Here is a 13,273-nt window from a genome sequence, read left to right on the forward strand (position 1 = left end):
TGTGGGTGTCAGGACCACAGTTTGGGTGTCAGGACCTCAGTGTGGGTGTCAGGACCTGGACCTCAGTGTGGGTGTCAGGACCTCAGTGTGGGGTGTCAGGACTTCAGCATGGGGTGTCAGGACCTCAGTGTGGAGTGTCAGGACCTCAGTGTGGGCGTCAGGACCTCATTGTGGGTGTCAGGACTTCAGTGTGGGGTTTCAGGACCTCAGTGTGGGCGTCAGGACCTCAGTGTGGGGTGTTAGGACTTCAGTGTGGGCGTCAGGACCTCAGTGTGGGGTGTCAGGACTTCAGTGTGGGGTGTCAGGACCTTAGTGTGAGGTGTCAGGACCTCAGTGTGGGGTGTCAGGACCTCAGTGTGGGGTGTCAGGACTTCAGTGTGTGCGTCAGGACCTCAGTGTGGGCGTCAGGACCTCAGTGTGGGGTGTCAGGACGTCAGTGTGAGGTGTCAGGACCTCAGTGTGGGGTGTCAGGACCTCAGTGTGGGGTGTCAGGTATTCAGTGTGGGTGTCAGGACCTCAGTGTGGGGTGTCAGGACCTCAGTGTGGGGTGTCAGGACCTCAGTGTGGGCGTCAGGAGGAGCAGGAGTTATAGTTCCTGTTTGATGTTTACTGGGCAGGATGCTTAAAAGAACAAAGTCAATTTAGCTACACAAATTTTCGTCTAATCCAAGTTTACAGTTTTATTAAAGAATGTGTCGTATGAAACACCAGGAAATGTACACACCTAAACTATTTTATCATAAGTGAAAATGTTTGACATACATCATTGTGTGAGTGTTGGCAATTATACTTCTCCCATTCATTGATGATGGAAATCATTTAGTTAAGAACAAATTGACAAATGTTCTTCGAAAATTTGTTTTTAAGTTTCTGGTAAAATGAAGTATATAATAGCAGTGTATATCAAGATACATTAAAGTCCATTATATTTCTTTTAACAATCCTAATTCGGTCTTAATGATCGATCATCTTTATATTGGTTGTGGTAATATTCTATGATTATAAGCAATCATGACTTTATCTGTAAGGTCTATTGATCCTCTCTTTATTGTTAATGACAATTTGTGAAGGCCATGGAAAGGAATTTTAGTACATAGATCAGTTGATGATGTTCTACAGTCAGGTGCTGCACAATCAGGTGTTCTACAGTCAGGTGCTGCACAATTAGGTGTTCTACAGTCAGGTGCTGCACAATTAGGTGTTCTACAGTCAGGTGCTGCACAATTAGGTGTTCTACAGTCAGGTGCTGCACAATCAGGTGTTCTACAGTCAGGTGCTGCACAATCAGGTGTTCTACAGTCAGGTGCTGCACAATCAGGTGTTCTACAGTCAGGTGCTGCACAATTAGGTGTTCTACAGTCAGGTGCTGCACAATCAGGTGTTCTACAGTCAGGTGCTCCACAGGGTCACACGGGCGGCATCGTGTGTCAAGTGGTCATCCCAGGTCAGGAGGCTACAGATGTCCTAGGTGCTGGTGACCTGCTCATCACAGGCAGTCTAGACTATACTGCCCGGATCTGGTCCTTCACCTCACACACCTGTCTTAAGGTCAGCTGTTTTTCCACACTGTAGATAAGGTCAGGTCAGGTCAGCAGCTTCTCCAAATCAAACACTGTGGCACAATTGCAGTCCAAACACTTACAGATATCATCAACCACTCTTGGCTACCCAACAAATTTCTCAACATCTGGAACCTTTCCAACATAATAATGGCGAAACCCGTCTTCCAAGCCAGCCAACCTCTCTGTCTTCTTATCACACTACATCATTACCGTTGTCAGTGTCCAGACTCCTTGACACCTGTTGTGCAACAAAATCAGTGAGAGTATTCCCTTCCGTCTAAGACATAGGAACGTCGGTCGGTTCTCTGTATCACTACTAGACTATCTAAATATCCGAACTACACCATAACCAACTCCCAGCAGAAATAAAAAACTTGACTCACATTCCAAAAACTTTTATTGTAAATCTTACTAGCCCTAACAAACATAACAATGTCAAAACATATACACGCTAAATGACCAAATACAACACAACCTAACATAAACACCAACCCACTAGACATGCATTTACCTAAAACTTCGATCTTCACACATGTAAGAATCATCCTTTTTCTTCTACATTCTTCATACCACTAACTCTCCAACACTGCACTATTCAAGCACATGACAAGACCCATCATGTCTATACTACAAATTTCACTCTCTTAGTATGTACCTAACCCATAGATATATAGCTATCGGTGAAGGGGGCTAATGGGGAGGTGATAACAAGTAGTGGTGAAGTGAGGAGTTGAAGTGAGTATTTTGAAGGTTTGTTGAATGTATTTGATGATAGAGTGGCAGATATAGGGTGTTTTGGTCGAGGTGGTGTGCGAAGTGAGAGGGTTAGGGAGGATGATTCAGTAAACAGAGAAGAGGTAGTAAAAGCTTTGTGGAAGATTAAAGCCGGCAAGGTAGCGGGTTTGGATGGTATTGCAGTGGAATTTATTAAAAAAGGGGTGACTGTATTGTTGGCTGAGCGGTAAGGATATCTAATGTATATATGACTCATGGTGAGGTGCCTGAGGATTGGTGGAGTGCATGCATAGTGCCATTGTACAAAGGCAAAGGGGATAAAGGTGAGTGGTAGAGGATGTGTGAATCAGGTGTTTGCTTTGAAGAATGTATGTGAGAAATACTCAGAAAAGCAAATGGATTTGTATGTAGCATTTATGGATCTGGAGAAGGCATATGATAGAGCTGATAGAGATGCTCTGTGGAAGATATTAAGAATATATGGTGTGGGAGGCAAGTTGTTAGAATCAGTAAAAGATTAAAAATATGTGGTGTGGGAGGCAAGTTGTAAGAATCAGTAAAAAGTTTCTATCGAGGATGTAAGCATTTTTACGAATAGGAAGAGAGGAAAGTGATTGGTTTTCAGTGAATGTTGGTATACGCCAGGGGTGCGTGATGTCTCCATGGTTGTTTAATTTGTTTATGGATTGGGTTGTTAGGGAGGTGAATGCAAGAGTTTTGGAAAGAGGGGCAAGTATGCAGTCTGTTGTGGATGAGAGAGCTTGGGAAGTGAGTCAGTTGTTGTTCGCTGATGATACATCGCTGGTGGCTGATTCGGGTGAGAAATTGCAGGAGCTGGTGACTGAATTTGGTAAAGTGTGTGAAAGAAGAAAGCTGAGAGTAAATGTGAATAAGAGCAAGGTTATTAGGCACAGTAGGGTTGAGGGACAAGTCAACTGGGAGGTAAGTTTGAATGGAGAAAAAACTGGAGGAAGTGAAGTGTTTTAGATATCTTGGAGTGTATTTGGCAGCGGATGGAACCATGGAAGCGGAAGTGTCATAGGGTGGGGGAGGGGACGAAAGTTCTGGGAGCGTTGAACAATGTGTGGAAGGCAAGAACATTATCTCGGAAAGCAAAAATAGGTATGTTTAAAGGAGTAGTGGTTTCAACAATGCTATATGGTTGCGAGGCATGAGCTATAGATAGAGTTGTGCGGAGGAGGGTGGATGTGTTGGAAATAAGGTGTTTGAGGACAATAGTGGTGTGAGGTGGTTTGATCGAGTAATGAAAAGGTGAGAGAGATGTGTGGTAATTAAAAAGAGCGTGGTTGAGAGAGCAGAAGAGGGTGTTTTGAAATGGTTTGGTAACATGAAGAAAATGAGTGAGGAAAGATTGACAAAGAGGATATATGTGTCAGAGGTGGAGGGAACGAGAAGTGGGAGACCAAATTGGAGGTGGAAAGATGAAGTGAAAAAGATTTTGAGCGATCGGGGCCTGAACATGCAGGAGGGTGAAAGGCGTGCAAGGAATAGAGTGATTTAGAAGGATATGGTATACCGGGGTCGACTTGCTGTCAATGGATTGAACCAGGGTATGTGAAGCGTCTGGGGTAAACCAAGGAAAGTTTTGTGGGGCCTGGATGTGGAAAGGGAACTGTGGTTTTCTGTGTATTATACATGACAGCTAGAGACTTAGTGTGAACGAATGTGGCCTTTGTTGTCTTTTCCTAGGGTTACCTCGCGGGGGGAGGGGGTTGTCATTTCATGTGTGGAGGGGTGGCGACAGAAATGAATAAAGGCAGCAAGTATGAATTATGTACATGTATATATATATGTATATATACATATATATACGAGGAGAAGAGGGAGACCAAATTGGAGGTGGAAAGCTGGAGTGAAAAAGATTTTGTGTGATCGGGGCCTGAACATGCAGGAGGGTGAAAGGAGGGCAAGGAATAGAGTGAATTGGAGCGATGTGGTATACCGGGGTTGACGTGCTGTCAGTGGATTGAATCAAGGCATGTGAAGCGTCTGGGGTAAACCATGGAAAGCTGTGTAGGTATGTATATTTGCGTGTGTGGACGTATGTATATACATGTGTATGGGGGCGGGGGGGTTGGGCCATTTCTTTCGTCTGTTTCCTTGCGCTACCTCGCAAACGCGGGAGACAGCGGCAAAAAAAAAAAAAAAAAAAAAAAAATATATATATATATATATATATATATATATATATATATATATATATATATATATATATATATATATCTGGGGATATAAGTGAGCTTGGGAAGGAGACCTGTGTGAGGAAGTACCAGGAGAGACTGAGTACAGAATGGAAAAAGGTGAGAACAATGGAAGTAAGGGGAGTGGGGGAGGAATGGGATGTATTTAGGGAATCAGTGATGGATTGCGCAAAAGATGCTTGTGGCATGAGAAGAGTGGGAGGTGGGTTGATTAGAAAGGGTAGTGAGTGGTGGGATGAAGAAGTAAGAGTATTAGTGAAAGAGAAGAGAGAGGCATTTGGACGATTTTTGCAGGGAAAAAATGCAATTGAGTGGGAGATGTATAAAAGAAAGAGACAGGAGGTCAAGTGAAAGGTGCAAGAGGTGAAAAAAAGGGCAAATGAGAGTTGGGGTGAGAGAGTATCATTAAATTTTAGGGAGAATAAAAAGATGTTCTGGAAGGAGGTAAATAAAGTGCGTAAGACAAGGGAGCAAATGGGAACTTCAGTGAAGGGCGCAAATGGGGAGGTGATAACAAGTAGTGGTGATGTGAGAAGGAGATGGAGTGAGTATTTTGAAGGTTTGTTGAATGTGTTTGATGATAGAGTGGCAGATATAGGGTGTTTTGGTCGAGGTGGTGTGCAAAGTGGGAGGGTTAGGGAAAATGATTTGGTAAACAGAGAAGAGGTAGTGAAAGTTTTGCGGAAGATGAAAGCCGGCAAGGCAGCAGGTTTGGATGGTATTGCAGTGGAATTTATTAAAAAAGGTGGTGGCTGTATTGTTGACTGGTTGGTAAGGTTATTTAATGTATGTATGACTCATGGTGAGGTGCCTGAGGATTGGCGGAATGCGTGCATAGTGCCATTGTACAAAGGCAAAGGGGATAAGAGTGAGTGCTCAAATTACAGAGGTATAAGTTTGTTGAGTATTCCTGGTAAATTATATGGGAGGGTATTGATTGAGAGGGTGAAGGCATGTACAGAGCATCAGATTGGGGAAGAGCAGTGTGGTTTCAGAAGTGGTAGAGGATGTGTGGATCAGGTGTTTGCTTTGAAGAATGTACGTGAGAAATACTTAGAAAAGCAAATGGATTTGTATGTAGCATTTATGGATCTGGAGAAGGCATATGATAGAGTTGATAGAGATGCTCTGTGGAAGGTATTAAGAATATATGGTGTGGGAGGAAAGTTGTTAGACGCAGTGAAAAGTTTTTATCGAGGATGTAAGGCATGTGTACGTGTAGGAAGAGAGGAAAGTGATTGGTTCTCAGTGAATGTAGGTTTGCGGCAGGGGTGAGTGATGTCTCCATGGTTGTTTAATTTGTTTATGGATGGGGTTGTTAGGGAGGTAAATGCAAGAGTTTTGGAAAGAGGGGCAAGTATGAAGTCTGTTGGGGATGAGAGAGCTTGGGAAGTGAGTCAGTTGTTGTTCGCTGATGATACAGCGCTGGTGGCTGATTCATGTGAGAAACTGCAGAAGCTGGTGACTGAGTTTGGTAAAGTGTGTGGAAGAAGAAAGTTAAGAGTAAATGTGAATAAGAGCAAGGTTATTAGGTACAGTAGGGTTGAGGGTCAAGTCAATTGGGAGGTGAGTTTGAATGGAGAAAAACTGGAGGAAGTGAAGTGTTTTAGATATCTGGGAGTGGATCTGGCAGCGGATGGAGCCATGGAAGCGGAAGTGGATCATAGGGTGGGGGAGGGGGCGAAAATTCTGGGGGCCTTGAAGAATGTGTGGAAGTCGAGAACATTATCTCGGAAAGCAAAAATGGGTATGTTTGAAGGAATAATGGTTCCAACAATGTTGTATGGTTGCGAGGCGTGGGCTATGGATAGAGTTGTGCGCAGGAGGATGGATGTGCTGGAAATGAGATGTTTGAGGACAATGTGTGGTGTGAGGTGGTTTGATCGAGTGAGTAACGTAAGGGTAAGAGAGATGTGTGGAAATAAAAAGAGCGTGGTTGAGAGAGCAGAAGAGGGTGTTTTGAAGTGGTTTGGGCACATGGAGAGAATGAGTGAGGAAAGATTGACCAAGAGGATATATGTGTCGGAGGTGGAGGGAACGAGGAGAAGAGGGAGACCAAATTGGAGGTGGAAAGATGGAGTGAAAAGATTTTGTGTGATCGGGGCCTGAACATGCAGGAGGGTGAAAGGAGGGCAAGGAATAGAGTGAATTGGAGCGATGTGGTATACCGGGGTTGACGTGCTGTCAGTGGATTGAATCAAGGCATGTGAAGCGTCTGGGGTAAACCATGGAAAGCTGTGTAGGTATGTATATTTGCGTGTGTGGACGTATGTATATACATGTGTATGGGGGGGGGGGGGTTTGGGCCATTTCTTTCGTCTGTTTCTTTGCGCTACCTCGCAAACGCGGGAGACAGCGACAAAGTATAATGAAAAAATAATAATAATAAAATAAAAAAAGAAAAAAAAAAAAAAATATATATATATATATATATATATATATATATATATATATATATATATATATATATATATATATATATATATATATATATATGCGTGTGTGGACGTGTATGTACATACATATGTATATTGATGGGCTGGGCCATTCTTTCGTCTGTTTCCTTGCGCTACCTCGCTACCTCGCTATCAGTAATAAAGTTATCCAATTTGTATACACCTTCAATAATATTAAGATTATAATACTTTGTGTATTTAATGATAGAAGATTCAATGATATTTCTCGTTGTACTGGAGTTAGAGTTTATAACTAAGATGGCACTACCTCAGTCAGTACAATGAGCGTAGTTTTTAACGTGTTTGATTCTTGTCCTGTTCTTATACTATATTTATGTTGCTTAAGTCTAACAGAAAGATCCTTACAAGTCTGCCCAACATAAAACTTATCAATTTCTACATGGCACTTTATAGATGCATCCAGAAAAATTTTCTGGTGAGTTCCTGATTAAGATATGCTTTATTGTATTATTGTTACTGAAGATAGCATTTACATTAAAGGATTTAAGCAACATGGGAATTAAAGCAAAATCATCATTTAAAGGGAGAACTAAAAGATTCTTGGTGTCAGTGGGAGGTTTGGGTTCAACTCTATAGAATGATTTCTTTGCTAACTTAAGGGATTTACCAATGAAAGATCCAGGGTTCTTTAACTTAGATCTAATAGAATATATCGTTTCAAATTCAACATCAATAAACTCTGGACTACAAATACGTAATGCCCTAAGGAGCATAGATTGAAATGATGATAGTTTTATTCTGTCATGTTGAGATGAGTAATAATGGATATATGAACATGCACTGGTACGTTTTCTGTACATGCTAAATATAAACTTTTTTCCTTGCTTGTGGATCATGCAATCTAAAGATGGTAACATACCATTATTTTCATTTTCTACAATAAATTTGATGGAAGGTACTAAATTGTTAAGTAAGGGGGGAAATGTTTGTGAATTTTCATTTATTGGCCAAACACAAAGAACATCATCTACATACCTAAACCAAAGTGCATTAGAAGGTAAGATATCCTTTAGTAATTTCGTTTCAAAAAATTCCATATAAAGATTACTTAGTAGAGGTACATTGGTATGGCAATGGGAAAACCTCTTTCAACTGTACTAAGTAATCTTATGAGATTATTTAAAAGATCATTCATTTTAGATAAATAATTACTTTAGTCCATAATCACAAGTGTTAGCCTTATCTGCTTTAGTAATATAAATATCATTGTCTTTTTTTAAAGTGTTAATAGCTCTTATAAATCTTTTAGGGCAATAAGGTTCCACTGGTTTTGACAAACTGGCATACACTAAACCCTTACAGATATTAATTTCATCATTTGATAATTTACTATAATACTCTAAATTGCAAGAAGACTTTATGACATCAACGCAGCTGGCTTCCCTGTTAGAGCATACAAAACTTAATCCATAGCCTAAAGCGCACAAGGAATCCTTATCTAGTTTTTTTAATGGACAGGTTTACTTAACAATTTAGTACCTTCCATCAAATGTACTGTAGAAAATGAAAATTATGGTTATTTACTCATTTTCATTTATTTTGCTTTGTCGCTGTCTCCCGCGTTTGTGAGGTAGCGCAAGGAAACAAACGAAAGAATGGCCCAACCCACCCAGATACACATGTATATACATACACGTCCACACACGCAAATATACATACCTATATATCTCAACGTATACATATATATACACACACAGACATATACATATATACACATGTACATAATTCATACTGTCTGCCTTTATTTATTCCCATCGCCACCCCGCCACACATGAAATAGCGCTAGGAAAAGACACAAAGGCCACATTCGTTCACACTCAGTCTCTAGCTGTCATGTATAATGCACTGAAACCACAGCTCCCTTTCCACATCCAGGCCCCACAGAACTTTCCATGGTTTACCCCAGACGCTTCACACGCCCTGGTTCAATCCATTGACAGCACGTCGACCCCGGTATACCACATCGATCCAATTCACTCTATTCCTTGCACGCCTCTCACCCTCCTGTATGTTCAGGCCCCGATCACTCAAAATCTTTTTCACTCCATCTTTCCACCTCCAATTTGGTCTCCCACTTCTCCTCGTTCCCTCCATCTCTGACACATATATCCTTTTGGTCAATCTTTCTTCACTCATTCTCTCCATGTGACCAAACCATTTCAAAACACCCTTTTCTGCTCTCCCAGCCACACTCTTCATTACCACACATCTCTCTTACCCTATTATTACTTACTCGATCAAACCACCTCACACCACATATTGTCCTCAAACCTCATTTCCAGCACATCCACCATTTTAGATTGCATGATCCATATGCAAGGAAACAACTTTAAGTTTGGCGTATACAGAAAACCTACCAATGTATACTCATATATCCATTATTACTCATCTTGACAGTTAAATCATCATTTCAATCTATGTTCCTTAGGGCATTACGTATTTGCAGCCCAGAGTTTATTGATAATGAATTTGAGGAGATATATTCTATTGGATCTAAGTTAAAGTACCCTAGATCTATTACTGTTAAATCCCTTAAGTTAGCAAAGAAATCATTTTATAGAGTTGAACCCAAACCTCCCATTGACACCAAGAATCTATTAGTTCTCTCTTTTGATAATGAGTTTACTTTACTTCCCATGTTGCTTAAATCCTTTAATGTAAATGTTGTCTTCAGCAACAATAATACTATAAAAAATATCTTAATCAGGAACTCACCAGAAAATTCTCCTGAATGCATCTATAAAGTGCCATGTAGAAATTGTGATAAGTTTTATGTTGGGCAGACTGGTAAAGATCTTTCTGTTAGACTTAAGCAACATAAATATAGTATAAGAACAGGACAAGAATCAAATGCCTTGTTTAATCGCGTTAAAAACTACGCTCATTGTATTGACTGGAATAATGCCATATCAGTTATTAACTCTAACTCTATTACCACGAGAAATATCATTGAATCTTCTATTATCAAATACACAAAGAATTATAATCTTAATATTAGTAAAGGTCTGTACAAATTGGATAGCTTTATTGTTGATAAAATTTGTAAACAATTTCCCTTCTTGTTCACATAATAAGTTTATGATACGATCGTTGTCTTCCTTGGACAATCACGTGTTTACCAAATGGCGTCCTAGCTACGTTTCTTCGTTGTATATCAAGTGACTGTTATATTTCTCACTTGTGTCTCCCCTGATGATGTGATTATTACAAGAAAGTGCACTTGGGAACTTATTGTTTCATTTACCCGTTTGACTCATAGGAATATATATATATATATATATATATATATATATATATATATATATATATATATATATATATATATATATATATATATATATATATATATATATAGTGCATAGTGCCATTGTACAAAGGCAAAGGGGATAAGAGTGAGTGCTCAAATTACAGAGGTATAAGTTTGTTGAGTATTCCTGGTAAATTATATGGGAGGGTATTGATTGAGAGGGTGAAGGCATGTACAGAGCATCAGATTGGGGAAGAGCAGTGTGGTTTCAGAAGTGGTAGAGGATGTGTGGATCAGGTGTTTGCTTTGAAGAATGTATGTGAGAAATACTTAGAAAAGCAAATGGATTTGTATGTAGCATTTATGGATCTGGAGAAGGCATATGATAGAGTTGATAGAGATGCTCTGTGGAAGGTATTAAGAATATATGGTGTGGGAGGAAAGTTGTTAGAAGCAGTGAAAAGTTTTTATCGAGGATGTAAGGCATGTGTACGTGTAGGAAGAGAGGAAAGTGATTGGTTCTCAGTGAATGTAGGTTTGCGGCAGGGGTGTGTGATGTCTCCATGGTTGTTTAATTTGTTTATGGATGGGGTTGTTAGGGAGGTAAATGCAAGAGTTTTGGAAAGAGGGTCAAGTATGAAGTCTGCTGGGGATGAGAAAGCTTGGGAAGTGAGTCAGTTGTTGTTCGCTGATGATACAGCGCTGGTGGCTGATTCATGTGAGAAACTGCAGAAGCTGGTGACTGAGTTTGGAAAAGTGTGTGGAAGAAGAAAGTTAAGAGTAAATGTGAATAAGAGCAAGGTTATTAGGTACAGTAGGGTTGAGGGTCAAGTCAATTGGGAGGTGAGTTTGAATGGAGAAAAACTGGAGGAAGTGAAGTGTTTTAGATATCTGGGAGTGGATCTGGCAGCGGATGGAACCATGGAAGCGGAAGTGGATCATAGGGTGGGGGAGGGGGCGAAAATTCTGGGGGCCTTGAAGAATGTGTGGAAGTCGAGAACATTATCTCGGAAAGCAAAAATGGGTATGTTTGAAGGAATAGTGGTTCCAACAATGTTGTATGGTTGCGAGGCGTGGGCTATGGATAGAGTTGTGCGCAGGAGGATGGATGTGCTGGAAATGAGATGTTTGAGGACAATGTGTGGTGTGAGGTGGTTTGATCGAGTGAGTAACGTAAGGGTAAGAGAGATGTGTGGAAATAAAAAGAGCGTGGTTGAGAGAGCAGAAGAGGGTGTTTTGAAGTGGTTTGGGCACATGGAGAGGATGAGTGAGGAAAGATTGACCAAGAAGATATATGTGTCGGAGGTGGAGGGAACAAGGAGAAGAGGGAGACCAAATTGGAGGTGGAAAGATGGAGTGAAAAAGATTTTGTGTGATCGGGGCCTGAACATGCAGGAGGGTGAAAGGAGGGCAAGGAATAGAGTGAATTGGAGCGATGTGGTATACCGGGGTTGACGTGCTGTCAGTGGATTGAATCAAGGCATGTGAAGCGTCTGGAGTAAACCATGGAAAGCTGTGTAGGTATGTATATTTGCGTGTGTGGACGTATGTATATACATGTGTATGGGGGGGGGGCCATTTCTTTCGTCTGTTTCCTTGCGCTACCTCGCAAACGCGGGAGACAGCGACAAAGTATAAAAAAAAAGAAAAAAAAAAATATATATATATATATATATATATATATATATATATATATATATATATATATATATATATATATATATATATATATATGTATATATATATATATATATATATATATATATATATATATATATATATATATATATATATATATATATATATATATATATATTATAATTTATTAAAAAAGGGGGTGACTGTATTATTGACTGGTTGGTAAGGTTATTTAATGTATGTATGACTCATGGTGAGGTGCCTGAGGATTGGCGGAATGCGTGCATAGTGCCATTGTACAAAGGCAAAGGGGATAAGAGTGAGTGCTCAAATTACAGAGGTATAAGTTTGTTGAGTATTCCTGGTAAATTATATGGGAGGGTATTGATTGAGAGGGTGAAGGCATGTACAAAACATCAGATTGGGGAAGAGCAGTGTGGTTTCAGAAGTGGTAGAGGATGTGTGGATCAGGTGTTTGCTTTGAAGAATGTACGTGAGAAATACTTAGAAAAGCAAATGGATTTGTATGTAGCATTTATGGATCTGGAGAAGGCATATGATAGAGTTGATAGAGATGCTCTGTGGAAGGTATTAAGAATATATGGTGTGGGAGGCAAGTTGTTAGAAGCAGTGAAAAGTTTTCATCGAGGATGTAAGGCATGTGTACGTGTAGGAAGAGAGGAAAGTGATTGGTTCTCAGTGAATGTAGGTTTGCGGCAGGAGTGTGTGATGTCTCCATGGTTGTTTAATTTGTTTATGGATGGGGTTGTTAGGGAGGTGAATGCAAGAGTTTTGGAAAGAGGGGCAAGTATGAAGTCTGTTGGGGATGAGAGAGTTTGGAAAATGAGTCAGTTGTTGTTCGCTGATGATACAGCGCTGGTGGCTGATTCATGTGAGAAACTGCAGAGCTGGTGACTGGGTTTGGTAAAGTGTGTGAAAGAAGAAAGTTAAGAGTAAATGTGAATAAGAGCAAGGTAATTAGGTACAGTAGGGTTGAGGGTCAAGTCAATTGGGAGGTAAGTTTGAATGGAGAAAAACTGGAGGAAGTAAAGTGTTTTAGATATCTGGGATTGGATCTGGCAGCGGATGGAACCATGGAAGCGGAAGTGGATCATAGGGTGGGGGAGGGGGCGAAAATCCTGAGAGCCTTGAAGAATGTGTGGAAGTCGAGAACATTATCTCGGAAAGCAAAAATGGGTATGTTTGAAGGAATAGTGGTTCCAACAATGTTGTATGGTTGCGAGGCGTGGGCTATGGATAGAGTTGTGCGCAGGAGGATGGATGTGCTGGAAATGAGATGTTTGAGGACAATGTGTGGTGTGAGGTGGTTTGATCGAGTAAGTAACGTAAGGGTAAGAGAGATGTGTGGAAATAAAAAGAGCGTGGTTTAGA

The 13,273-nt window shown here is 40.5% G+C and overlaps 1 protein-coding gene across 1 annotated transcript in view; it reads left to right on the forward strand.

Annotated features, from left to right (window-relative positions):
* LOC139752269 (uncharacterized) overlaps positions 1-13,273 on the forward strand; it is a 65,277-nt gene that overhangs the window by 14,014 nt on the left and 37,990 nt on the right. The window contains exon 5 of the mRNA XM_071668301.1: positions 1,405-1,548. Coding sequence (XP_071524402.1) covers positions 1,405-1,548 — 144 coding nt within the window. The remainder of the gene's footprint in view (positions 1-1,404; positions 1,549-13,273) is intronic.

This window comes from Panulirus ornatus, chromosome 12, assembly GCF_036320965.1.
Source record: "Panulirus ornatus isolate Po-2019 chromosome 12, ASM3632096v1, whole genome shotgun sequence".
In the NCBI taxonomy this organism is placed as follows: domain Eukaryota; kingdom Metazoa; phylum Arthropoda; class Malacostraca; order Decapoda; family Palinuridae; genus Panulirus; species Panulirus ornatus.